Source organism: Tribolium madens, unplaced genomic scaffold (assembly GCF_015345945.1).
Source record: "Tribolium madens isolate multiple individuals breed KSU strain unplaced genomic scaffold, Tmad_KSU_1.1 Scaffold_96;HRSCAF=242;Tcas5.2_LG5, whole genome shotgun sequence".
Classification (NCBI taxonomy): Eukaryota; Metazoa; Arthropoda; class Insecta; order Coleoptera; family Tenebrionidae; genus Tribolium; species Tribolium madens.
The window spans coordinates 6,243,388-6,271,169 of NW_025401068.1; the positions used below are offsets into that span (position 1 = coordinate 6,243,388).

At 34.0% G+C, this 27,782-nt stretch overlaps 1 protein-coding gene across 1 annotated transcript in view; it reads right to left on the reverse strand.

Annotated features, from left to right (window-relative positions):
* LOC123014001 (dipeptidase 1-like) overlaps positions 1-27,782 on the reverse strand; it is a 91,174-nt gene that overhangs the window by 3,657 nt on the left and 59,735 nt on the right. The window contains exons 6-10 of the mRNA XM_044412886.1: positions 7,342-7,474; positions 6,418-6,568; positions 6,192-6,261; positions 5,128-5,389; positions 4,956-5,031 (exon numbers count right to left, since the gene is read on the reverse strand). Of these exons, the coding sequence (XP_044268821.1) occupies positions 4,956-5,031; positions 5,128-5,389; positions 6,192-6,261; positions 6,418-6,568; positions 7,342-7,474 (692 nt within the window). The remainder of the gene's footprint in view (positions 1-4,955; positions 5,032-5,127; positions 5,390-6,191; positions 6,262-6,417; positions 6,569-7,341; positions 7,475-27,782) is intronic.

Consider the following 27,782-nt stretch of genomic DNA (forward strand, 5'->3'; position numbering starts at 1 on the left):
AATAAAGAATATTTAGAGAGATGGTTGTTAACAAAAGATGAAAAAACTATTACAAAATTTATTCCTTTATCTAAAATTTTCCGATTTATACGAGACTGTAACAAAGTTTTGAATGGAAAAATTCGCATTGAATTACATAAAAATAGAGTGAAAAATATATTACATGCTAAAGTTGATGGAAATTATGATTATGAAATATCTGATATTAGATTGTGGATGCCAATAGTAAAACCCTCATTAGAAACTGAAAAAAATATTATCTTCATTATTAGTTAGCAAATCTAACTTTCTTTGTGGATGGAATGCGCTTAACTGTTACCGTAGTAATTTGTGGTCTTCTGGAATTGGAAACTGTAAATAATCAAAATAAAATATCTAGAGTTTTTATATTTTTTTCTAGAGCTGAACGAAATGATAATTTTACCAAGACAATGATGATTTTTGATAATATGAATTTAGAAAGAATAAATATTAAAATCAATGGTACCCAACATCCTACTTATGAATATCAGGTGAATAATGAGGATTTACAACGTTTGTATGCCGCATTCCTCTCATGTAATTATAAAAAAGATTTGGATGAAGGTACGTGCGTTAGCTATAAAGATTTTTGTAACCTCTATTTAGTTATTGCTTTTGATGTAACAAAAGAAAATGATGAAAATTCATTTAGTAAAACAAAATCATCTGAACTAGAAGTTAATTGGACATTAAAAGATTATCAAAATGTTAATTACTATATACAGGGTGTTCCGTCTAAATCCCACTTTAGAAGTATTGGGAGTTGGAATAATCGTATTTATTTGAAAATTGGTRCATAGCCATAAACCATTAAGTYCTCCTAAATGAAAATATTTTCAAGATGGCGGCACTTCCGGTTATACCGGAAGTCGGTCTCAACTTTCTTATTTTAAATGGAAAGGTATATTGTTTACTGCGTTTTTGAATTAATTGGGTTATTTTAAGGGAATTTTCATTAGCTTTCCCTATACCTAAATTTAGCCGTTTTTGAAATATTTGGAGTTTTTCAAAAATTTTTGGATTTGCACCTTCCACTTTAAAAATCGGTAACTCTGCTATTTTTTAAAATTTTGAATTCGTTTTTTTGGCGTTTGAAAGAGAAAGTTTAGATCTTTCTTTCGGTGTTTTCAAATTTTGAAAAAAAAATTAACAAATTATAAAATTTTAAGGTTACTTTTGTAATAATTCAAATACCCATAACTCATTTTTTTCAAATGAAATACCTCAATTTTTATTTTACTAAATGGAGAAGAATTTAATTCTGCATCAATCTGTATTAACATTCCCTATACCTAAATTTAATAATTTTTAAGTTATGGTGACTTATTGTTGAGACTGCCGAAAATCTGTTATTAGCCACATTCGTTTTCGTCTAGTTTGCTATGGAAATAAAAAATGTCAAAATTGTTTCTCAATAAATGTCGACAGTGACTTATTATTTGACAAATAGTGGTGCCAAAATATGGAGAGTCAAAGCTACTCAAACTTAGATTTAATTAATTTATTTGTATTTATGGAGAGTGTAACAAAATTATGATAACGTTCATTAAACAAAAATAAATTTTTCCCATTTGTTAGCTTTAAATAATGATTGGATGGTAGAACCTATCAATAATAATTAAATTTGCATAACTTTGATTCTCCATATTTTGGCACTATTTGGCAAATAATAAGTCACTGTCGACGTTTTCTGAGAAACAATTTTGACATTTTTGATTTCCATAGCAAACTATGTGAAAACGGGTATGGCTAGTAATAAATTTTCTGTAGTATTCAAAAAAGGCCATAACTTGAAAATTATTAAATTTAGGTATAGGGAATGTTAATACAGATCAATGCACAATTAAATTCTCTTCTATTTAGTAAAATAAAAATTGGGGTATTTCATTTGAAAAAATTGAGTTATGAGTATTTGAATTATTACAAAAGTAACCTTAAAATTTTGGGATATGCTATTTTTTTTTCAAAATTTGAAAACACCAGAAAAAGGATCTAAGCTTTCTCTTTCAAACGCCAAAAAACCGAATTTAAAATTTTAAAAAATGGCAAAGTTACCGGTTTTTAAAGTGGAAGGTGCAAATCCAAAAATTTTTGAAAAACTCCAAATATTTCAAAAACGGCTAAATTTAGGTATAGGGAAAGCTGATGAAAACTCCCTTAAAATAACCCGATTAATCCAATAACGCAGTAAAAAATATACCTTTCCATTTAAAATAAGAAAGTTGAGACCGACTTCCGGTATAACCGGAAGTGCCTGCATCTTGAAAATATTTTTATTTAGGAGGACTTAATAGTTTATGACTATGTAGCAATTTTCAAATAAATACAATTATTCCAACTCCCAATACTTCTAAAGTGGGGTTTAGACGGAACAGCCTGTATATGTTGTAGTTGAATTTAAAGGAATTGCAAATATGAATATCATAGATGAAAAGATTTATTTGGAAATGAAGTAGAGAGTTTTTAATTAAATAAATGACTGAGTCAAAGACTAGCAGCGCCAGCTCAGAGGCAAAGCCGAAGACAATGAATGATTATAGAGTATATTTATCACCCAATCAAATAAAGAAACTCCAAAGTTGTAAAGAAAGAAGAATAGATTGTAATATAAGATTCTATTTAACAGAAAGACCTAATAAAACTATTAAATTAAGAGAAAAACAGATTGATGAAATTAAAAAATATAAAAAAGAAAAGAAAAAATATTGTGATATAAAATTTTCTCCAACAGAGATAGGTGGATTTTTACCTGCTTTAATTCCTGCAGCATTAGCTGTAGCCAAAGCATTGGGATTAGGTGCAGCTGGTTATGCAGGTACTAAATTAGCACAAAAAGCCTTTGGAGATGGTATAAAAAAGAATAAAAAAACACAAAAAAGCCGAAGACATATGGACAAGGAATAAAATTGATAGGAAAAAGGGGTTAAGTAATATAATATCTGATATTATGAAAAATGAGAAAAATTTTCGAGGTGTTTTTGCAATTGACATGTTACCAAAAAAAATTAGAAAAGATGAATCAGGTATAATTAATTTTCAATCCTCTAATTGTTATGGCTCACACTGGGTATGTTACATAAACAAACCATATTTAAGAAATATTTTATATTTTGGCAGTTTTGGAATCTCTCCGCCAGAAAAAATTTAAAAATATTTGTTAAGTAGCGGAAAAAATATTGCGTGGAATAGCACTCAATTGCAAATGAATTCTTCTGTTTTATGTGGTCATTAATGTATATATGTAATAATTAATGTAAACAGAAGCAAAAAATTTTATGATATATTATATTCTTTTAAACAGATACCGTGTAGGTTAAATGAGAAAAGATTCGCCTTTGCTCACTCGTGAACCGTTTTTGATTTGTGCTCCGCACCCGTCGATGATAATGCTATTTAAATATTTGAATGTAATTAAAAATAATATATTATCTATATGTTATAAATGGAAAAATATCTACAAAAACGCTTGTATTTATGGAGAAATTATTATTATTTAAATTATTATTTAGTGCATCGGGATTATCTTCGTTAGCCCTACCTCCACTAGTTTGTTTATCTCTTGGTGCGGGGGTAATATAAATCTTAGATAAGAGGTTAAAAATATGAGAAAGAATTGAAGAATATAAGTTGATTTATAAATTTTATAGACAGTTATTGCATTTATATAATTAATTTTAATTATCTTCCCAGAGAGAAATACCTAGAAAAAGTCCACTTTAACGGAAATTGATGAATTCTTATTATGACTGGCAAGGCCAGCCCAGAGTCGAGGACGATGACAGAACCAAAAAAAAWTAAATTATTTGATTTAAAGGTTGATAAGTGCTATGAAATTACTGCTATAAGTAAATCAGATGATGTTGGTCCAACTAATGGATTATTCTTTATTTTAGAAGGAAACTTGAAGTTATATTTATCCGAAGTCTAACGAACCGGGTTTGTATTAATTAATTATGAGATCTAAATTACCACAGGTCATCGAGTTTCAAAAATGGGTTTATGCTGGCTTTAAAAACGGGGGTGTTTTCACGATTTTTTCTGCTTTTCTGTTTACCCTTGAAAATCGGGGTGTTTTCCTTAAAAAGTAGCTGTGTTCACTAGGGGCCTACGTACTACTTCCATCACATGAAGAGCGAAAGAAAAAACGCGGCGGACAATAGCCCCAGGGAAGAGAGGGTTTAGGTGTTATTAATCGGACAAATTTGATGTACCTAAAGGATGCTTCAGAACTCGCCAACTGGTATAAGTTGCGTTCAGAAGATAGGATAAATAAATCACAAGTTCTTTTAACAATTTTGCACAAAAACTACTCTCACATCATATGCAAAAATAATGTATAATGAAATATATACAGGGTGCGCCAGAACTCGCCCCCCAGAGAAAAAATTCAAGTAAGATAGGATGCCAGAAACCTGGAAAAAATGTTTAAAAAATTCTATCTGTCAAAAAATTTTGACATTTATTTTTTGACATTTGACATTTTTTTATGTCTATTTAACGATACTGATGATTTTGTATATGTTTTTTTACAATTATTTAGTAAAGGTACAAAAATTTTGCCAATAGAAGCCACAAATAACATTGAACAGAGATACAATTTAGAATACAGCTTCCTTGTTTCCTCGTCTAATAACCTATAGCAAAAAAAACTTGAAAAATTATTCTTCCAACAGAAATAAATAGAGTCAAAGTGCAAAATTCAAACTCTCATAACTTCGAAATTTTTATGGATGAAATTTTTTTAACATTTTTTCCATGTTCCTGGTATCTTACCTTATATGCCATTTTTCTCTGGGGCGCAAGTTCTGGCGCACCCTGTATAATACAATAGTTTTTCTCTAAAAATCCAAGTCCAACAAAAGATAAATTCCATCTCATTTGAAAAATTTCAAGAATATGAAAGTGGAAAATTCAAACCTAAAGGACCTACTTACTAGTTGATCCCATCGTATCCGGCCCCTAGCCCCACGTTATCCACACCGGCCACTTCCCGGATGTGATTTATGTGCGCTAAATGGAAAAAGTGTATTAGTGCATTTGCAAATTGGTGATGAATGTGTTTGTGCTCTTATTGATCGCCCGGAACCAAATTCCGGTGGTCCTTACCGACGGCGTCTGCAACCGTTGCCACATCTTTACATGTAAGGAACTGGGTGTAGAAGTTGACCATGACGACGCCCTTATTGAGGGCGAGTTTCCTCAGAGTGGCATCCGGGACATTCCGGGTCGAGTTGCAAAGTGCGTGAGCGGACGAATGACTGAATATCACCGGAGCTTTGGACACTTCCAAAGCGTCCCACATAGTACGCACAGAAACGTGCGATAAGTCTACTATCATGCCCAGACGGTTCATCTCCTTTACGACGCTCTAAAACATTGAAGTAGACTAATTAGGGGGGCACAATGACGAAATGGGAGCGGACTTAAGGCCGTGAGAGCGAATTTAATTACTGACGAAAGGGTTGCGTCAAGGTAGATGAGAGCTAAACTTTGAAAAAAAAAAATCGTTTAGAAATCTTAAAGAATCCACATCTCTTTTGCAAGCATCTCGCGTTTCCCCCTCACAATGTGCGAATTCCGCCTCTCACACGAGGGATTTCAACGTGGAAGATGGGCATTGTACAAGAAATTTTCGGCTTTGTCGATTGGATGTCACAAAGCTGGTCTGTTTGGTTGACAGGGTTAATCTCGGCCGTCTTTAATAAATGTCCTTCGCATCCAAACGGATCCCGGATTTATCCTCCAATGGCAACTAAAAGGAAAAAGTGAATACGTCCATTCATCGGACCATAACTCACTTTACTTGCGAATAATCTACTCGCAATGACTCAATTGCTTCATTAAGATTATTCCAGTGATTAAATTGACCGAGTTGAATACAAAAACTGATTCGTATTAGCACTTGAATGCGACAGCTGCGACGGAATTTAATAAAATCACTCGTCTTTCAGGGAGATATCTTGACAACGCATCAAAATGATTATATTTAAATTTTTTAATCGCGTTAAAAAACTGGATTTTATGACAGTCCAACCCAGTAAAAAATCCCCTGCGGTTCTCCGTTTTGTATTATTAACTCTCATCTTCACACGACGCCCTTTCTAATTAAAAATTTAACAAATCCTTCCCGGATTAGTCCGGGTTGCAATCGCAGTTGTTACTAATTTTACCTTTCCGAAAGTGGTGAGCCCGCCGTGTTCCGGCTTTCTCCCCGGCATATCTGCGTAAGAACAATCAGCCCTGCAACAAGAATTAATTCCAAAAAATAAATTATTTATTTAACAAAACACAAAAGAAAAATAATTTTCTCACACAAAAACTTAATTAATTTCCCTCTGTGCCGCTATAAATCTCATTCCGCCTTAGTCTTAATTTTTTAATTAGTTTTTATCTTACCAGGGCGTATTACAGGTGGATGTAAGGGTGAGATATCTGACCCCGACGTGGTAGAGGGTGCGGAGAACTGCCAAACTGCCGGCTAGAGAGTGGCCCCCTTCAACTCCGATCARWGAACACAGTTGATGTCGTTTGTAAGCCGATTTGATGTCTGCGATGCAGAAAATAATAAATGATGGTGGGCTTGTAAAGATGGGGTGCCTCCGAAGGAAATTGGAACGAACCGGACCGGATGCCCTAAGTCCGGATCTGGAAATTGGACGGGTCTCAGGGATGGTCGAGGAAAAATGGAACTCTTAATTTAATAAGTCGACGGAAGATATTATATTGAAAAATATTTCTATTGAGAATTTGATTTGAGAAAAAGGGATAATTAGCTTCTCGTATTCATTCTTATTAGTTACAAATATCTCGACAAGATTAATATATTTTTTCTTAGAATATATAAATCGCTATTTTATAGAATCTCCATCATGAATAAAATTTTCTTCTCAGTGGCTGATTTATTTTTAAATTTTTTGCTCTTCGAATTCCACACAAGAGCTCATTTTTTCAAACTTCATAACTGTGAAACCTTGTATCCCTCCTCGGCGTGCATTTCATGCACCATCGCTCTTTCATTTCTTCTCCCCTTTGATGACACACTTCACATCGGCGTAAATCCGCCATGTTTCAGAGTGTGGGTAGGTGCGAGCGTGAAAACCTTATCAGTGTCTGGATTAAAGTTGGATTTGTGAACCTGAAGGCCGCGTAATGAAAATCCCTCAACTGTCACTTTTCTTTAAAAGCTCCTTATTTAGTCGCGCACTCATCCCGGCTCTTTCGCTAAAACGTCCTTGTTGAGATTTCGTCGTGTAAACATTGGGAAGGGAGTAGGTAGCACAAACGTCAACAATTAATGTTATTTTTGCACCGGAGTATTACCTTCGGAAGATGTGCAGAGGGTGAGACGGGGGTGGTACAGCTCGGTGAACCTCCGGATGACGTCGATTTGCTCCAAGGTGAGCTGGACAGCGTCCTTGTACTGAGAGTCGCAAGGGACGTATGCAGCCCAGAACTGAAACAATTTCAATGTGTAATAATCCGGGGGTTGAATGGGTGGGCTCCCCAAAAATGCCGATTACGGGCAAATTGATGGAGATTTTTCTTCCGGCAGAGATTATAGTCCGAGTTAATGGATTTACATGTTCCATATTCAGCACGTCCTTTCGAAAATTAAATGCAAATGCGAAATTGCAAATTGGGGCGAGTGGCGACCTGCAAGACGAAATTCGGATAGCTCCTAGCTTAATAAAGTAGCAAGATTCAACATTTTCTAAATTTTCGAGAGCATCAGAGCAATGCGAAAAACGTCTTTGTAGGTACAGCCAATAAGATTTCATTTTAATAAAATGTCAAAACTCAGAGATTTTATTAAGCAATTAAAAAAAAAATGTTGGATAACATTTTGTTATGTACAGCTTATCACAACATATTTGTGCGAGACTTATAATTTATTTCTAGTAGGTATATATACCTTTTGATATTTAAAAAAAAAAATTGAATTTCCTTAAAATCAATTGAACTGTTTAATAGTATTGCAAATTATAAACTTATTCAGGTAACAAAGCAATTACATAATTGCACTTAATGAAAGAGTTAAATTATTATATTTTCTGCAATTTTATTACTTGTAATAGATACAGATACAATAGCGAAACGTGAATCAAAATTTAAACAACTCTGTGGTTTTGTTTTTTCGAAAAAAAGATCTTGATGGCGCATTGCGGCGCAGGTAAATGCTTAATGAGTCCTCCAAGTTCGAAGTGACTTTGAAAGCTTAGAAACTTTGGATTATGGAACTAGTTTCGAAATTCTATAGCTAGAAATTCCAAATTGCCGAGTTTTACCACTCGACTTGAAAATGATGTTAATTAATCTGATTGTCGCAATAAAAAATGAGAGACACTTGCTCTTTATCTCGATAAGTAAATTAATTGCGAGTGGCAGAAAATCTCGGAATTTAATAGACGAACTACCCCGAAGATAATTAATAACCGAAATGGTCTGTGAACTCCACACTTTGAATAGGGCCCGGGCAATCGCAGCAGAATTAGTTAATTAGTCTTGAGGAGAAACTCTATATTACATTGCGAAACAATAGAACTATCCTTTGACAACCCCGAGAGACGGATTGCGTTGCAGATTGCTTTTCACATGATTTTGAATCCTAATCGTCCTTGGAACCATTAAAAGACTCAAACATCACTGTTTTGGCTATTTTAAGGCGTTCTAAACGCCCCAAACTGTTTTTTTTTCTCTTATTGAATTTCYCATGATTATTTGAGTAGTCGTGCGTAGCCGCCCCCATCTCGATATATCTTCCTCCTTCGCCATTTCCGACAAGTTCGCAATAAATGAAGTCAGTAATTGTTGGCAGTTTGTTGGAAAAAACCCGCCAACACGCGAAACACCCTCCTCTTGAGTCCTCCGGTAAATCCCCGAGCCGCCATACATCACTCTCTTTTTTTCACTGTAATTGATCACGTGCTGAAAATATCGCGACTTTTGCCACAAGTCGACTTTTGATTCGTTGCAGTCAATTCGCGTCACGTCAGCAACGCCACAGGTGTGCCACCCAAAAGCAGCAAAGGCGACGCGATTTATGCTCCAGATATCTCCCGGAAGACAGCGGACCTGATCACATCGGGATTTATTTATTTTCCAGTGGCATTTCTGCATCGGTCTCGTTCCAGATTTATGCCGCCTCAACCGCATTAAATTCCGGAGACAGGTTTTGTGCTGCACGGAATAATTTGCAAATTTTATCACCTCGACGGCGGGAATATCGACGCCAGGCCGAATTCCGGGTTAGGATTGCATGTGACAGCGATGATGTATTAAAAAATTACAGCGTCAATCTAGAATGATAACAATTTCGGATTATTTCGCCCGGATTTTAGGGATAACTGCGTTTTCAAAGTTTCGCTACAATTTAATTTATTGCCGTAAGATGGTCACGGATTCGAGCAATCGTAAATTTGATTTTCTTTTAGACGGGGAGCTGCTTGCGAAAAAAAGGAAATGATCAAATCACACTCTGAAATTACATTTAGATACAATATCGCGACTAATTTCATTTATTTAACCATTTAGAAGCTGAAATGTAAAGACCAGCAACTGAATAGATAACCAATTTTTTCGACTACCGCATCTAACTTTGGAAATGAGTCTGACGAAACTATTATGTTTTATTTATGCACACATACAGGGTGTGTCGCGCCCCAGAAAAAGTTTCAAGTAAGGATAAGGTACCAGAAACATGGAAACAATGTTTAAAAAATTCTATCTGGCATTTATTTTTTGACATTTGACATTTTTTCTGTCAATTTAATGATACTGATGATTTTGTATATGTTTTTTTTATAATTATTTAGTAAAGGTACAAAAATTTTGCCAATAAAAGCCACAAATAACATTAAACAGAGTTACAATTTAGGATACAGTTTTCTTGTTTTTTCTTCTAATAGCCTGTACCAAAAAAACCTGGAATAGTTTTATTAATTAATTAATTATTATTAAATTCTTTTTTCAACAGAAATACAAAGAGTCAAAATGCAAAATTTGAACTCTCATAATTTCAAATTTTTTTTAGATTTCTTTTTAACATTTTTTCCTAGTATCTTACCTTTTATGCATGGCATTTTTCTCTGCGGCGCTATCCTCTTAGAAACAGCATTTCGAAAGGTTCTATTTGGTATCAGGTAAAATATGCAGTTACAGTCCTTAAATTGCAAAACGTGCATTTACAGCTAAAAAATTATACAATGTGATACTTATTTACATTTATAATAATTTAATTGCAATAATAATAATTAAAAAAATATTTTTACTTATGCATTTTTATCAATAATATTAGATTATGTTATTAGTAGTAAAAGTGATTGTTTATGTGGCGAAGCTGAACGTTCATTTTGCCGAACGGCAACGAGTGAGGTAAATGGATTCAGCTGAGCCACATAAACTCACTTTTACTCCAAATAACATATACTATTTTATCTGCAAACGATTCAGATGCAACGAAAAGAGCAACACACCAATAATCAAGTAAATCACCTCAATAATCAGGACGTTTTGTAATAAAATCATAACAAATGTCACGCGTCAGTTTCGGAATTTGTGTTGAGATTTCGAAAGTGTTGATTGATTTAACTGGTGAATAACTGGTGTAGTTTATAGTGCAAAATGTCGAATGCTGATAATCTACCTTGTACCTCTCCAGAAAATGCTGAAAAAGCGAAAGGGACAAGAAAGAGACAACAGTGGTAAATGTYAAAGTAAGTGTCAAGTAAAAGTGAAAACGCCTAGGCGTAAAAACAGTGTTTTTACTCCATGTCTGAAAAGTAAAACTTTTACCTGTGTCATTTAGTCATAAAAGTGGTCACTTTTGTGACGTTTGCAGAAAAACGTCCTTTCCCCCAGTTGTCAAACTTGTCACAGTCTACTGGTTGCCCAAAACTTGCTTTGTTTTTGTTATTTCTAAGATAAGAAACTTTCAAATTTGTTCAAACGAAATAGTTAAAAAACAAATATTTAAATCTGCTTTCTTATAGAGTACCTAATTTTGTTGCAGTATGCCGAATAATTGAATTTTGTGAATTTTTTTACTTATTATTAACATATTGTCGCTTTACAAGTATAATAATTTAAAAAGTTATTTAATTTTCTGCCCTTAATAATGACAATTGTGCCAACTCTCTGGCGGTCTCTCGCCCGCGGCTTTTTCCGTTTAATGTTTGTTGATTCAGCTGAGGCCATTAATTTCTTTATTATATCTGGTCGTGTGTACTCATTTTCCGTTAAAAACGTGTTGAAAATTAAAAACCCTCGCGGTTCAAACTCAATTTTCGGCGTTGTGTATGTTCGCAATAAATCGATGGAAATCTTTTAATTTATTAAAACGCGCCGTATCATTGCACATTTTTCCGAAATTTACGACAAATGGGAGGAGAGATTTCGCGTGTCGCTGTTTACGAGCGAAGCGTAAAAGATTAAATTTCGATGGTTTTACGAGGACCTGAGATAAGTCAGGTGTGCGTTTGCGATCGGACGAAATTAGAAAAGTTTTTGATTTACGCAACGGAAGCATTACTGTAATGAATAATTATGGGGTAATGGACGGTGGGGGTGGCGCCGTCTTGGACGGATTGAATTCCCCTTTTTAATTTTAATTTTTCGCTGGATTTTCTTTCAGTTTATTGTTTGTGTTTGCCGTTTAATTAACTTGCTGGCTACCTCCCTCTGATTTCATCATTGATTAATAAATTACGTTTCAATATTTAGCTGCAGCTAAAAGAATTAAAATTTAAACTTTATTTTTGGGAATTCGCGAATTGTGTGATTAACATTATCACTGTTTTGCGGTACTAGATTACAGTAATCGAGCTTCAAGCAAGATATAATTTACAATTTTTTACCAAATGAATTTTTCCTTGTGCATCTTCTCAAATGACAGAAAAATAAATGTATGTATAACTCTCAAACTAAAAGCAATGTTATTAAAAAGGAAAAAGCCCAAGAATCCATTTTTCTTAATTACTCTGATAGATATTTCAAAAACCATTAGTTTTCCGCGTCAGAGTAAATCACAATCAAAACCATTTGTAAAAATGCGAAACAAAGTTGAAAAATGGCTCGCCACATTCGCTCTTAATTAAGCTTTCGCACACAAATAATCAAAAATCTAAGACGTTAATTATCGTGCAAAGCGCGGTTGGTATGGAACAAAGCTCGCCCACCTTGAGGAAGCTCTTTTGAGATCAACCGGATCTCCATAATGCAACAGCAGAGCGATCCACGGTTTAGCTCTTGACCCGTTTATTACACTCCCTGCTTGTGACGACTTACAACCACCAGCATAAACAAAATAATTCAAGAGGTGGTTCCAGAATTGTGCTTTTGGCGGTTTTATTTTCACGAGTTTGAGTTATTTTCTCTGGCGGTGCTGTGCCGCTGTCTTGATTTATTAATACGGCTGGGGTCCTCGATAAAAACGGGATTTATTCCGGACGCGCACAATCCGGCGATAATCAACATCGTCATTACCAGAGGGAAATTTCTTAAATAAAAAGCGACGCCGATTCGAAATACAATACGAGGATAGAAAGAATTGTAAAAATGTACACCCGGGGAAAAAACTATTCACCAGTCTAACTTTCTGCTCACACTGTGCTTTGTTGCAATAGTGTTTTCGGCTAACTAGTTGGGGAGCAGGTAATATGTCGAAAGACCCTTATTTAGGAAGTTGATCCGGACTCAGAGACACACGTTTCTTCAAAACTGTCTTTTTGTGAAAATTTCTTCAATGAGTATAGATTATTAAATGGTGATTAAATAGTTTGCAAAATGACACTAAGCAAATTTTAGAGAAAAAAATGTGTTCCCATGTATTTCATTACCTTAACAAAATTTTTGATTTACTTTTAATTTTGTTACAAATAGCTAGTTTCTTCCGTTTTTCATATTTATTTTTATTACTTCTAAACAAAGCAAAAAACCCAAAGTGGTAAATGTAATGCCATAATAATAATAACTAATATTATACGGTATGTCCCCTCTTGATTCTGAGCTTGTAATAACTAATAATACTATAGTCTACAAACCATAACATGTTTAATATATCTTTAATCGAATTATTGATTAAATCGAAACCAGTAAGCCTGTAACTTTAAAAGTTCATTATTTTCACTCAGTGGAAAGAAAATTTAATTTTTCTCTTGATTTTGAGCTTGTAATAACTAATAATACCATAGTCTACAAACAATAATATGTTTAAGATATCTTTAATCGAATTATTATTTTTATGTTAACTTACTTAAAGAAAAAAAAAATGTTAAATTTTTCTAACACTTCTTTGTTCCAGTCGATAATTTTCCTGCTTTCTGCACAAATGCCTCCGATTTAAAATTTATTTAAATTCAAATTGTTGCTGAATTATTGCAAAATTATTAGCATATGGGTCTAAATAGGTCTTAAAAACATTTTACTCGCATTTGAACTTCTTTTCTAAAAATTTAAGGAGCATGAGTGACAAACAAGACGAGCGTTTTCATCAAGATCTGAAGGGTTTTTAAAGATCGACACGAAGGTTTTTGAGATGAAAATGTGTTAGTAGATTTCTGTTGGATTGTTATAAAGAAAATTGATCCAAAAAAGTATAATAAAAAAAAAGTAAATTAACTCATTCTTAATTTGTTCTTTGGCTGGTTTGTAAAAAAAAACTAATTTTAATAAATGGCTAGTCAAAAAAACAGTTTCTGAAAAAACAGTCATTTGTAACAAAAACAAACAAAAAATAAAATCGTCAATGTAATGGGACTTGAAAAGCAAAGAAAGATTATTATTACAAGTCCAAAAGTAAGAAAAAAAAATAACTTTTCTTTCTACTGAGTCAGAATAATGAAGTTTTAATTACAGATTTGCTGTAAGTTTGGTGGTTCTCGCCACACGAGTGCCCGAAGTATTGGTTTTTGTTACTGGACTTTATATTATTGATGTTGTATGTTGTAACATGTGCTCTTAGCGCATTCCAAACTACCTAGACAAGAATTTGCTGTTATGATGATTAACATAATGATTTTTAACATTAAAAAAACAATGCTATTTTATTTAAATTAAGTTTCAAAAAGAAATAAAACGCGAATTAGATCAGTACCTATTAATAGTGATTGTTTATTTTACACCGCTTTTTTACTAGTTATAAGAAACAAAATTTGCAATCTCTACTGTAATAAACTAAAACTGTAATAAAATTTTCACAGATTTACATTTTTGGGACAATAAAAGAATTTAATGGATTAGTTTTACGAAAGGTTAAACTGGTTTATTGATCATCACCCATGGGATAGTTTGCAAATCATTGAAAAGGAATACTTTTTGGTTTAGTAATCAAAACACAATAACGTATCGAATAATTTATTCATGAAGTCGTTGAATAGGTACTGCGCGGTGTAAACACTCTGTATATAATTTAAACTCGTGATTGTCGTCACTGAATCAACATTCCCTGAAAACGCAAACGCTGGAAAATTCTTATCGAATTTCTTGCAAGTTGAAAGATTCTTGTCTAAAAATAACATAAAACATTTTCCTGTAAAATAGCTCTCTTTAGAAATTTCTTATCGAAGCTCTTGTAACTCGAGTCTCTTGGTCGAGTTAAAGAGAGAATATAATAATAGACCATTAAAAGCACATTTCGCATAAAAAGTTTGCCTGCTAATAAAATAAACATCGACTTTGATAGCCTATTATGTTTTATGTTTTATTAGGGAAATGAGGCAATAAATTCCGAAGAAGATCGCATTTTAACAGGTTTATTGCAGGTGAGCTTGGAGGAAAAAACGAACCTAATTAAGAAAAATTGTGTTTGTCTCGTGGGACTATCATCTTTAAATGGAATTAATAAATTATGTATAGAAACTTTTGGATAATCTGTAGTTTTTCTGAGAAGCGAAGGGTTTGAATTTTTAATGCCCGGAATTGAAAGTCCCCTTTGCTTAAACCCTGGTCTATCATTATCTGTCGTTTTAAAGGCATTTTTAAGTCGCCGTCTGCAATATAGACAAACTCTCGGAAATTTTGAGCCATTCCAGAGACAATCCTCGACGCGTCATCACCTCGACAGTTGGCAGAATTGCGTGTTTTGGCGGGGAAGTGCGCGCGTCTTTTAGTACTGCTATCGATCGCCAGATGGCCACAGTTTGTTTTCAACCTTTGTGACAGTTGACAGCTAACCTTGATTTTGCGTAGTATTCAGTGTGGTGGATGTTCGATGCGGCGTTACTTGGTGGTGGGGGGGCAGGGCCCCATCGTGCACGTCCTCAACGGGGACTATCCCGAGGCCGATTTGCGCCGCATGAGTGTTCCGGGGCTCGAGCGGCTGGTAATGAAACTAGTACAGTGCACAAGGGGGCGCGCCGCGAAGCCCCAGTGGTGGCCCAGCGGACTGGTGCTCACGCGCCCCCTCGATCTGGGGCTGCGCAGCGAGCACGAGATCAAGTCGGCGTTGAAAAATCTCATCGTGGGCTGTTGCCGCTTTTTCCGAGGGCGGGAGGACCAAAAGCCCGCCAAACACACATTCCTGCATTACTTCCGGCTGGCGGCAGACACGCCAAAGAAACCACCCCCGGTTGCGCCGCCTTCAGGTGTTAAACTTGCTGTCTGCTCGCACATCCCCTTCTCTTCGGACGTGGGGCGGCTGATGGCGGCGCGGGAACAGCACAGGATGAGCGATGAGATGAAATTGCGGCGTCTGGAACGCAGCGAGTGGTACACGAACAAGGAGGCTCCCAAGGTCGGGGAGATGGACTACGAAGTTGGGAGCTATAAGGAGCCGGAGCATTCGCATAGGTACAAGTTCCCAAAAAGACAGTTTCATCAAAAGCGAAGGTCATTACACAACGCAGAATTTTTGGCGAAGTTTTGCACGCCCCTCAGTGTCGTTGTTGAAAGGTTGGATTTGGATAAAGTTAAATTTAAGCGGAAACGAGAGTTGGTTGTGAAGGTCCGTTATTCTGACAAGTTGAAATGTGACCTCAAGAGGTTTGTACGCACGTCGTCTAGATTGAGGAACGTTTGAGCATATCATGTGACATTGCTGTGATGCCATCTTTCGTTTTTGTTTTTTTTAAACCCTATAGAATGTAGATGCTTCCTTTTACTGTTTGAATCTACTTATTACTTAGTCTTAAAAAGTTAAAAAAAATATATAAAAAGAAATTGAGACTGACGAGAATTAGTTAAGAAGTTTGATAGTCTATTAGTTTTAAGTAACTTGTTGATTTTGATAGCATACCAAAAATATAAGAGCAAATATCGTATGATTATAGTTATGACTTATTTATACACTAGCATTATACATTAAAAATTAAACAGTTTAGTTTCTTAGAGGTTTTGGTCAAAAAATTAATAATTTAAGGTACTTGTACAAGTGGGTTATGTTGCATATTAATTAGTCACCCAAGAAAGAGAGCTAATGATGCAGTCAAATTAGCGATTCTTTCTTAAGTGAGTTTATATGTAACAACGAAAGAGTGCTATATTACGTTTTATCCAGTATTCCATATTGCAGGAATTCTAAGATTTCATAATTGTATTTTACTTATTTAAAATTACTAGGATAAAACTTCAATAAGTTGGAGATGCGGAATAAAAAGAATCAGTTTTTATTGACACTTTTTCAAACGCCCTTGTATCGAGCGATATTTGTAATCGAGTCAACCTTGGATTCGAAAACGTATGTCTGTAAAATGTTAAGTAAAATGACAAGTCGAAAAGTAAAATGGCATAATCAAAAAGGTGATGATTATAAGAACTAAATTTATAATTTACCTTCAAAAAAGAGCGGTCTTACTTGTATTATTATACGGCGGCGACTAATTCCAGCCCATTTTGCCGTTTTACCTTTTGACTTGTCATTTTATTTGACGTTTCACGTGCAGTTAGACATACGTTCTCGGATGCAAAGGTGACTCGATTACAAATTATCTTGATCGCTCGATATTATAATTTATTGCTTGTAATATACAGTGAGATCAAAAAGTCTGTCTATCAAGCAAGCGTAGAAATTTAAAACGTATGTCTGTAGAAGATAAAATGTCACAATGACAAATGAAAAATGTCAAAATAATTTTTATGTAAATTATAACAGGAAACCGTGGTGAACGATTTTTATGAATAAACACCAACAAAATCTCATTTTAGGATATTTTGAGACGTTTCATAGAATAATTTAATTTAATTAGCTCAATGTTTTAATTTTTATAAAATATTTTTTTTACATCTAGATAACATACGAACTGCCATGCAACATACGTCCTCAACTACGACGCCTACTTGATAGAAAGACTTTTTGATCGCACTGTAGTTTATTAAATTAAATTTTCGGAAACCTTTAACTAAAGCAGTGAATATTTTTACTGTTTACATTTATTAATCTGAACGAGAAGCACTACACTAGGCACATATAAATTATAATATAGTACATATTTTATTCGATCATACGATATTTTGGATCTGTGATCTGGAATTTACCTAAACGTACTGAATGTTTCAGTTTGTACCTAATTTTTTTAATGGTAAAGAATGTTGGTATGTACAACAGCTTGTTGTAATAGAGCCTCAGGGCAGTGTAGATCCAATTTATTTTTTAAATATTGTCTTATTAAAGGACATTTTTTAAAACAAAGTCTTTTCTTTCACTACCCATAAAAATTATAATATTTATTTGTGTCTTGTTAGTCTATTTTAGACTCTACATATAATAGACTCCATTTGAAGGCATTATAAGCCAAATAATACCCTATGGCATTAGGGGTTTTTGCCAGGATACTTTACTTGTTTCCCAGGATACTGTGTATCATAACCATGATCGTGATCATAAGTTATTTCACTTGATAATTTGTCATATTTATTTTGATATTGTCAAATTATTTTTTTTTTAATTTCAGGTGAAACAAAAAACATTCTATGTTTATATGTATGTACATGGTAGCCCTTGGGCGACTTACAAGAACCTTGGGTCGGAGGCCCTCGACCCAGAAAACCTGTCGCCCTCGAAGGCAAAAACATCCAATAATATAAACATTTTTGAGACATAAAATTTTGAAAGCATTATTCCGACTTTGTAAATATTTTATGTTCACTTGTTCATTACACTGTGAGTAGGTACTCAAAAAAGATAMATTCAATAAAAACCCATTTGATACCAAACACATGCAGTTCACTTTTCTAATCAAATTTGTTGCTGTCAATTTAGCAGATTTTTTGTTTTTTTTAACAATTTATGTGCCGTCAGCTAATGATGGAAAGTGTGTATTACCATAAAAGTAAAGAAATGAGCATAATATTTCATGTTTTTATTTAACCAAGTAAGCATCTGTAGGTACCTATATTTGACACTAGGATACGAAATGAGTATATACGTTTTATAACAGTTTGGAATTATAGGACTAATAATAAACTTTGGTATATTTACGTTCATGTACTTTATTTATGTTTTTGACTCGAGAAACTTGATTAATTTTTGTATTGCTTCTTGAAGTTGGTTCCTGGATTTATTACACACATAAAGAATGGTCGCAAAAAGAGTGAAAAATGCCACCATCTTGGAAACTAACGTATTCAAAATGGCGGGATGTTACACTTAAGATTTTCTCTTTCTAGATTTAAAAAAGTTCTCTAATCAAATAATCTCCCACCCGGTTAAAAATTTGACGTTCTTCTCCAAGCGCCGTGTTTTACAAGTCGCAATAAACTCTTTCAAAGTTTCGCATTCCTTTTCTGCATTCTGTCGTCTCGTCTCTAAAATATGTCTCAAAATTCGATGTAGTCCATTGTGTTCCTTCTCCTAAAGTAAAAATTCGTCTGGTTCTTTTTAAAACGCGCCAACTGTTCGTCGCGCTATCTAAGTCGGTTAATGTCGAAATTAAACTCCATCTTCGCGAATTTTATGTAAGTTGGCAACTCCCGCTTCCAATTAAATTCGTTCGAGTTTTCAACGCTTGACTCAGATACGAACAGTGCACATTTTCGGCACATTTACTTCCTAAATTATTTTATTTTGGCGGAAATACAGTCGCGAAATGACGCTTCCTCACAATTTCAGTCATTTCCACTTAGTGGCAATTATCCTTTTTTTTTGCAATTTCATAATAGTTCAATAGCACCATAATTCAAAATTTATTTCATTTATTCGTACTCGAATAATTGTTAATAGCATGCGTCAGGGAAAAGTCAGCAAAATTATTCGACAGCTACAAAACTATTGTAGCAATTTTAACCTTTGTCCATTAAAATAATAATATACATACGTTTGACATACTTTGTAAATAGTTGTACACGAAGTTTTTTTTTTTTTTCGTAAAATAAATTAGCATTAATAGGAAGTACTTTTAACAATATTAGCAGTAAAACAATAGTAACAAAAATATATTTAGATCACAATATTTTGTGCTAACCGCACCTCCTTGAAGACACCTCTTTCTAATGAAAGTATTAGTACACAAAACTGATATCTCACCTTACACCTTCTTAGGATTAAGATATTTTTGAAATAGTATTTTTTTCCGTGAAACGCTGTTCTCCACGTCTCTGCTTCCACTCGTGAGGCCAATTGGGCTCATTTTTCGCCTCACGATTTTATCTGACTCACAATACATTTTGTGGATCCAACACACGCCACATCTAAGTATACAAAAAATGATAAGAGATAAAATCGGAGAAGTGGAGAGAAAACAAAATAATGCTAAACGTGTGTTATCACAGTTCGGCTACCAGTCACGTGACCTTAAAAGGGTTTCTGCCGGATGCTTATTTTATTTTAATTCAAAAGATTTTCTTCTGTTGGTGGGGTGAAGCTTGGTGCTGGCTTAATCAGGGGTGTGTTAAACCGGGTTTAAATTAGAAAAATAGGTTTCGTTTATTTCGTTAACGACCCAATTTATCCCGCAAAATGTAGTCCTTCCGCAAGTACATTAGTTGGAAGTTCGCTTTAAATTTTGATGAGAGTGACTCCGGCTTTCGCAGGGATTTTCCAACTCACTATTTCTTATTCCCGACCGGTAAAGTAATAAATTTGGTTAATCTAGAGCGCAATTTTCGTTCGGCCTAATTATTTAAACTCGTACATGCGATATTTCAACATTAATAATGTCGAGGGATGTCGCGGAGCAACAAAGATTATTAGCCATGTTTTAAACCGAGTTTAAATTAAAACCTAATTATCATTTTAATGTTGATGCTAACTCGATCTCGGTTCGGATGCTTTATGGACGAAATTCTCTTTATTATACTCTTGTTTCATCCGTCAACAGTTTATTTCTTGAATTAGGCGAGTTAGTTGCCATCATCGATCGGAGGGGATCGTTAGCGTTACCAGTATTCGGGTGAATGTTGCCAACTATTGATAATTGAAGTAACTAAGCTGTAATGGGGGATTTCTCCAATTTCGACAAAACCGGAAACGAGACTCCGGCAAGCACATTACAATAACGGGACGATTCGCTCGTTAAATCGCTTCGTTATTATTAAAACTGACGATAAATGAAGAAATCCGGAAATTAACATAGATTTACGTATTCAAAACTGTTTCACTCCGGTATTTTATAGCGTTTTAACAGTTTTAACAGTAACAAAAACGAGGATTTTACAACAGTAGTGCCAACGGCTAGGTTTTCAAATCCCGAATTTGATTTAAAAATGGGAGATTTTACATCGGTTTTCTGTTGTTTTTCTGTGCTTCTTACAGCAGTCACGTATTTAAGTGAAGGAAAAATCAATAAAATGTCAAAAATGAGAGATGACACTTGAATGGAGATTGTTATCTAACAGCATTCACTGCCAACAAAATGTTTGCTAAAAGCTAACATAAATGCTCTACAATGGAATATATTTGATAGGGAAATATTGAAATTAACGTTTTGTTTTAAGTCAAAGCAGTGTAACCAAATTCCAACTATAGTAAATATTCCCAATTCATAGCAATATAATAATGTTTTTGAAAAATTACTTTATTTTGTTTAAATTTGGGTAGTTTTACAGTATGTTAAGTAAGTTAATTAAGTTATTTTTCTCTTGATTTTTCTCTGTTTTTGAAGTCCTATCACATTGGCGGTTTTATTTATTTGACAACTATATGTCACTTTGATAATTAATGCTTTAATTAAATAATAATAGTTCTTGTTAAGAATGACTTTGGTTTTTATCTTAAAGCTGTTTCTTTGAGTTGTTATTTATTAAAATTATGTTTTTCACAAACATTTTTGTTATTTAACTTGCGTAAACTCATTTCTCCAAGTCACATCTTTGTCAAAATGGTAAAACCGCCAATGTGATACTCGTTTCAGGTAAAGCAAAAAAATTTTTTCCTTTGCAGTTTTGGCGTAAAATCAAAGATACAATTTTTTTTCCTCTTGTAAACTCAATCCGGGGACATACAATATATTTATGTTTTTCAACCAACGAATTTCTTGACATTTGTTTGGATAAGGCAATAAAATTTAGAAAAATGATAGTTTTCTTGACTGCGCTGCGATACTTTTTTGGCGCTTTGGTGACCGCAATAGGAAATAATCGAAGTCGACGAGCTTAGACGTTAAACCTCTCCTCTAACTTAATAATCTAAAGCTTATCAAGTTAAAATGGCTCTTTTAAACATCAGTAATCCCATCTTGCTGGAAAGCAAAATATTCGCCTCCAAAAAGCTAACGAGCTGTTTAAATCGCACTGTTTCTTTTTCTCAAATTGACTTATTCCAATTTCGACCCAATTAGACGTGTTGAAAAATTTCACCCCTTTCTATTTGAAATGAAAATAAAGTAGATTTATGCCGTCGTGGCGAAAAAATCGCCGCTCTGACTTTGTCGGAATTATTCAAACATTGCCCCAGTAATGAAAACTTCAAACACTTCATTTACAATACAAATTGTACTGGAGGCTGTGTCGTCTAACGAAACGACAAACAAAAACATCCTCTTTGCGTCGTTACCGCCAAAAGTCGAAAGATAATTGCATTTTTGCCATCTCTGTATCTAATCAAAGAGGTCTATAGGTCGACAACCTACATAAATGCAGCAGATACGATATTTTCAACCGGTGAAAACTCAAAGGTGAGACTCATCTAACCCCCATTTGCTCCTCATTTGAAAACAACTCCCCTCTTTTCTCACTTTTTCTCAGCATTTTCCTGTCTCCAAACACCTCCATTCATCATCATTCACAATACTTTGCGTTATTTATTCGCATTTTTGATATATGTAACATGCCAGGGTCGTACTCACTAAACCCCAAATTAAAAATTAGAGGCCAACTGACATTTTCCCATCGATTCATTTATTTTTAGATGCTATTTCTGTATTATTAATAAGCAAAAAGAGTCCAATTCCTGAAATCAATTAATAAATCATCGTTTAATTACCGATTGCCAGTTGCCACTCTTCAACTGACTGTAACTAGCCCCAAATTTGATTTTGTGTAGCAAAAAAGGGTAACACATGTTTTCTATAATTTAGCGTTGTAACAGTTTGCTTGACCCTTCACGGGGATGATGTATAAGTCGATGTATAAGTTTACACTCTCCCAAGTCCCTCGAGTCCGTTCAAGCGCCCCTTTAAGGCCTCAAACATGATATTAATCCAATTTTTCCTCCGTCTCATTCTTCTCGGACTTGCAAAAATTTGACCTGAAACTCGCAGTCAAGCGAACTATCTAACGGTTTTTCGGTTTAACGACCTTCTAATTCGGAAATAAATCAACCGATTGTGAGAAAATTGACCCAAAACAATACGCAAATGCATAAATTATGAACCAGCAATGACCTATTTTCCGCTCTTATTTGACTTTTCAAACTCCTATTTGAAAATGGGAATTTACATGAGTGTGACAGTTGAATAGGAATGTAATTCGATATTTGTAAGCTTTGTGACGCCGACACAAAACAGATGCGTGAAAAACGGGAATAATAGCGAAACGAGATCAAACCTTCGACTTTTGATAAGGCGAAACTGACCATCATGTAAAAAGATAAAGAATCAATAGTCACGCAAGACAAAAGACTGTGGCAGTTTTGGTTGTGAGGGTGTCACCACTGCGTGATTTTCAACACTGTTATATGAGCCCGTTGAGAACAAATTGATATTTTGAAACAAAGATCCCACTCTTTTATCACAAAATGATATTAGGTAAATTAAAGTTTTACCAAAAGTACCTAAAGCTTTAAATACCTCTGTATCCGGAGCCGTATAACCCGAAGCGAAATACTTAACGCCAAGAAAACGAAAATTAAAAAAAAAAATTTTAGTTTTTTTAGTGAAATGTTTTTAACTAAACGTCGGATTTAGAACGGAAAATTTCGGACAGTTTCACAGTAAGAGTTATCGACCGTTTTAGAGATTTGCCAATTTTTAGATAAATACGGGATAAGTTATTTATAATAAATGCTCTAACGAGTGTTCAGACGCAAAGCAAAATAGATTCTCACAGACAACTTGTTATAAAAATATAGATTTTTTAAATTTAAATCAAAGTAGGTATAGTTGTTTTTTTTTTGACACTGTTATCAATTTCACTTTTTTTTCTTTGAATTCAATTCCTTTAAATTCAAACAACAAAAAAACTGTTATGATCTTGATATATGGAGACTGCCACAAAAATGCTGGCTGGGGCTCTCAAAGGTACAACGTAAGATACCAATTTATAAAAACTCTCAAAGCTATCACAGGTATCTATGTTTATAAAATTTCAAACAGTACATTAATTAATGCGTAGTGGTATCTGAAAATATATTTTTGGTTGTGTTTGAAAATCGGTTAGGGTCTTTATTATATATGACTCACCCTGTAGTTTTAAAAAAACATACAGCCCTATACAAGAACCGTATAGTATGCAGCTACTGTGTGATTTTTTAAATTTCTACTCTAGTTATCCATGACACATACGTTAGCAATGAAACGTATCGTTTAACTAGAACGGTGTATTTTGGGTTGTCTAGATATTAAATCACTTGCAACCAACAATGTAGTCTTGAAAAAAACAAATCTTATATGAGAATTGAGAAAAATGATAGACAGCACACATGGAAACAACCAAAACTGCAAAGAATAAGTTTGGATCTGTTTATGTTATGAAGTTACGCAATACGTTCTACTGCTGACGTTTGTGTTTGACTGACATAAGTGTCATGGATAACTAGAGCACAAATTTAAAAAATCACACAACCCGTTTTGATTTTAAACTGAATAAGCAATCATTCTAATGGTGGTTAATTTATTTGTCTTGTCGTTGCGGAAATATGAATATCGGACGAATAACGCAAAGAGCTTTTCCCTGTTTGTCGTCGTTTGCAGTGATTAAAGGCAACTATTTTCAAGCAAATGTAAACATAAAGCTGTTCATTTATCGATTCTATGGAGAATTAGTAAGAGAAAATGGAAGCGGTGCAAAATTACACAACGACAACAAAGAGACAACTTTTAAGGTAAATTTACACTTGACAAAGTATTTTTTTATTGATGAGTGTATTTTACATTAACAGTGGGTTGAATACAAGAATAATAAGGATAGATGAAAGAGTAGAGATTATAAACCAAATTCGCTGCCAACAAAATCGTTGTTAAATGCTAAAGTAATAATGGATATTTTTTGATACTATTATACTCCAAAAATGAAACAGTTGATTCGTAATTTATTAAATGTTAATTATTATTAAATTTTATATAAAATGTTACTCAACTGTTCTTTGATCTTGCCTAAAATTATAAAGAAGCTTTATTTACTCTTTGTTATTTTTAAATAATCATCACATTATGAATTAATTTAATCTACTCTTTGTCATAAACTTACCATTAAAACATTCAAATACAATATTTCTGGAAAAGTGGAAATGTCTGGATTTAATTTTAGTGCAAAAGTGCATTCTCAGGTGTTTTTTTATTCGTTGTGTAACTTTACATTTATTTTTACAGTGTGTTTAGGGTCGAGCTGTTATAAAAGAAGCCTCAAATAAAATTAATTAAAACCGTTTAGTGGGCGTTTAAACGGAAGACAAGTTGCGCGAACAAGGATAACAGATCGTTTATTAATTCCCTGGAAATGTTCACTTTGAAAGTTTTTTTAATTGTGATTTAACACGGCCGGTCTGTTAGCGAATCTCTGCTATAATTTACTGCCACTTTTTTTCACTCAAGAAGAGAGTTAATGTATTGTGTTTTTGCCAAGCTTTCTCCGCGAGCTTCTTTTAAATGTGAATGGGCCTTTTTCATTAAAAATTCGCCTGCTCCTTTTAACCGTTCGCCTTTATGAATAAACATTTGCTCATTTAATAATCGCAGACTTGTAATAAGCCCGAAAGCCTTGCACCTGATGTGAGCCCCGGATTTTTCACCCTGAAAATAATTGCTTTTTTACCACGAGATGCGACACCAAACACATGTCGCGATGTTTATCCGAATTAATCCTCAACTTGCCTCCAACTCGTCATAACAATCTAATTAGTTTTACTACATCATCAGATGGAGTTCCTCTCTTGATTCATCGCGTGTCTAAACTCCCAACTTGCAAACTTGTATAGATTCTTGTTTGTTTATTAAAGGGAACGGAATTTCGTTTTGCTTGATTTGGCAAAGAAGCGCATTACCCGGCGATTGTCTCAGATTTGGGCAAGTGTATTTGTCTAAATCCGGGCGTATGGCTGAGTCCACACAAATTTAAGAACTCAGGGTTCGGAAAACTTGGCACTCTTAATGATTTAATCACGAACACAAAGATGGAGAAAATGACTCGCTAAATCAATTATGGGATTTAATTAAAGTGGAGGCGAAAGAAATGGAAGAAACAAATGAATGCTGCGATAAGATTTACTCGGACTAAAACCACAATTAATTGCCACACATGTAAATCCCTGAAAGTTTGTGTTAAGCCATGGCTTTAATGTGATTGCGATTGAATTGCAGGATTAACAGCCGAAGACCGGAGGCAACCGTGCAAATCGGAATTTGTAGTAAACAAATTATTTATTTACCTATGCATGGCATTTTTCAAATTACATAACACATATTCTATTCCATTATTGACAGTTACTTTACTATTTTTAAAATAAATTGATCGTGTTGTTGTAGCAGGCAACCAGTTATACATGCATCCGGTTTTTAGTATATTTCTTGTAATGTCTCAACACTCTTAACAACTTTATGCCGTCAGAATGATTCATATGCAAGCAGTTATTCATCGAGTCTTCAACAAAATTGTTTTATTTCCTTAAACATTCTAATATTCATTAAGACTTTGAAAACTTTGTATTTATTTTCCGACTCCTACTCACATCTGGGTCCTGATCTATTTAAACAAGAATTTAAACATTCTTGATGTTTGCTTTTCAGAAAACTAGCGAAGACTTTATTTGAGTTCCTATTAAAACTAGTCATATACGTATCCGGCAATCCCTTCCAAATTGACAAAAACCATTCATAATACAATTCCGCATTTCCGTTCGCTTTTCCTTGTATTAAAATTTGCCATCGTAAATTACGTCGAATACTCGTCATCCATTCAGGTGTTCTCATTTATAATCCGACCTAACAACCTGTCAAACCGGTCCGGCGAAAAAGCTTCATTCTAGGTTTCTCCCAGGCTTGTGCAATCTTGAAACAGGCAGCAAAGGCCTGTCCGGTTCGTTATCTCCGGACTCGGCCGGAATACAGAGCGTGTAGTCGGGCGCAAGTACAAAGTAATGATTTATTATCGGCCTTTCGCCTCTAAAAACACAAAGAAGCCTTGTATCGAGGTGTGTTTTTTAAAAGAAATGTCACTTCGTGTTGTACTATACCCTGCATTTGATGTTGTACTTACCGGAATGAGTTCCTAGACTTGAGCCAAGTAGCTGCGCGTGTGCAGATCCCAAATATTGCGCCCTATTCTGATTAAATTAATAATTACATGCTAATTACAAAAAAAAATAAAACATAAAAATATGTATAGCATCTGGTAACAAGTAAACATAGTTTTAAATCATGTTAAAAAAATTGTGCTTTTCAGTTGAGAAAGTTATTCTTCAAACGTGAAGAAAATTGAAAAGTGGAAAGAAAGTATTTAATTTTCTTCATAAATGTGGAGATTAGAAAAAGATTAAAAAAGTTTAGTATCGTAAATTTCATCTTTGTGGAAATGGCCAACTTTCTCACTCGTTGAATAATATACTATTCTTCAATTTTAAATACAACATGATTATAAAGTAACGCACAAAATTTATATCTGTTATAGGTCATTTTTTAATTATATTTTACGAAGAAACTAATAATGTGAAAATGTACCTATGGATTTTTTTTCCGGAAAAGCAGTTCTCGCCTGACCTACATTTCTTGAGGACGATAAATAAACACAGCCAATTGAATAGTAAATAAAAGTTGGGGAATTGTTATTGCAGCTGTAACAAACTTCTTATACGACTTAACGCAAAGTAACTCCTCAAATGAAGTTGTCATAACAATTTACTTGCTTTCGTCAGATACTGTTTTGGACGGTGAAGTTGAAAACTTCAGCGAGGAGTTTGGTTAATAAACAACTAGACTAGAGTTTTGCTTGATTTGTCGAAGAATTAGAAGTGGAATGTGTTATCACAGTTTCACTTGAGCTGGCTTTAAATTTAATACATATATTAATTTTTTTTTATGAAATTTTAGGTTTGACCACTTTTTGTACCACCACAAAACAAACAACCTCAATTTCTTGTAATTTGTTATTAAAGTTTAGGTTTTTTTGGTGGCCTAATCAGACAAAATAATTGTCAGGTGCAACAGGTAAAGTCTAAAATTTTGTTCCAACAGATAACACAAGTT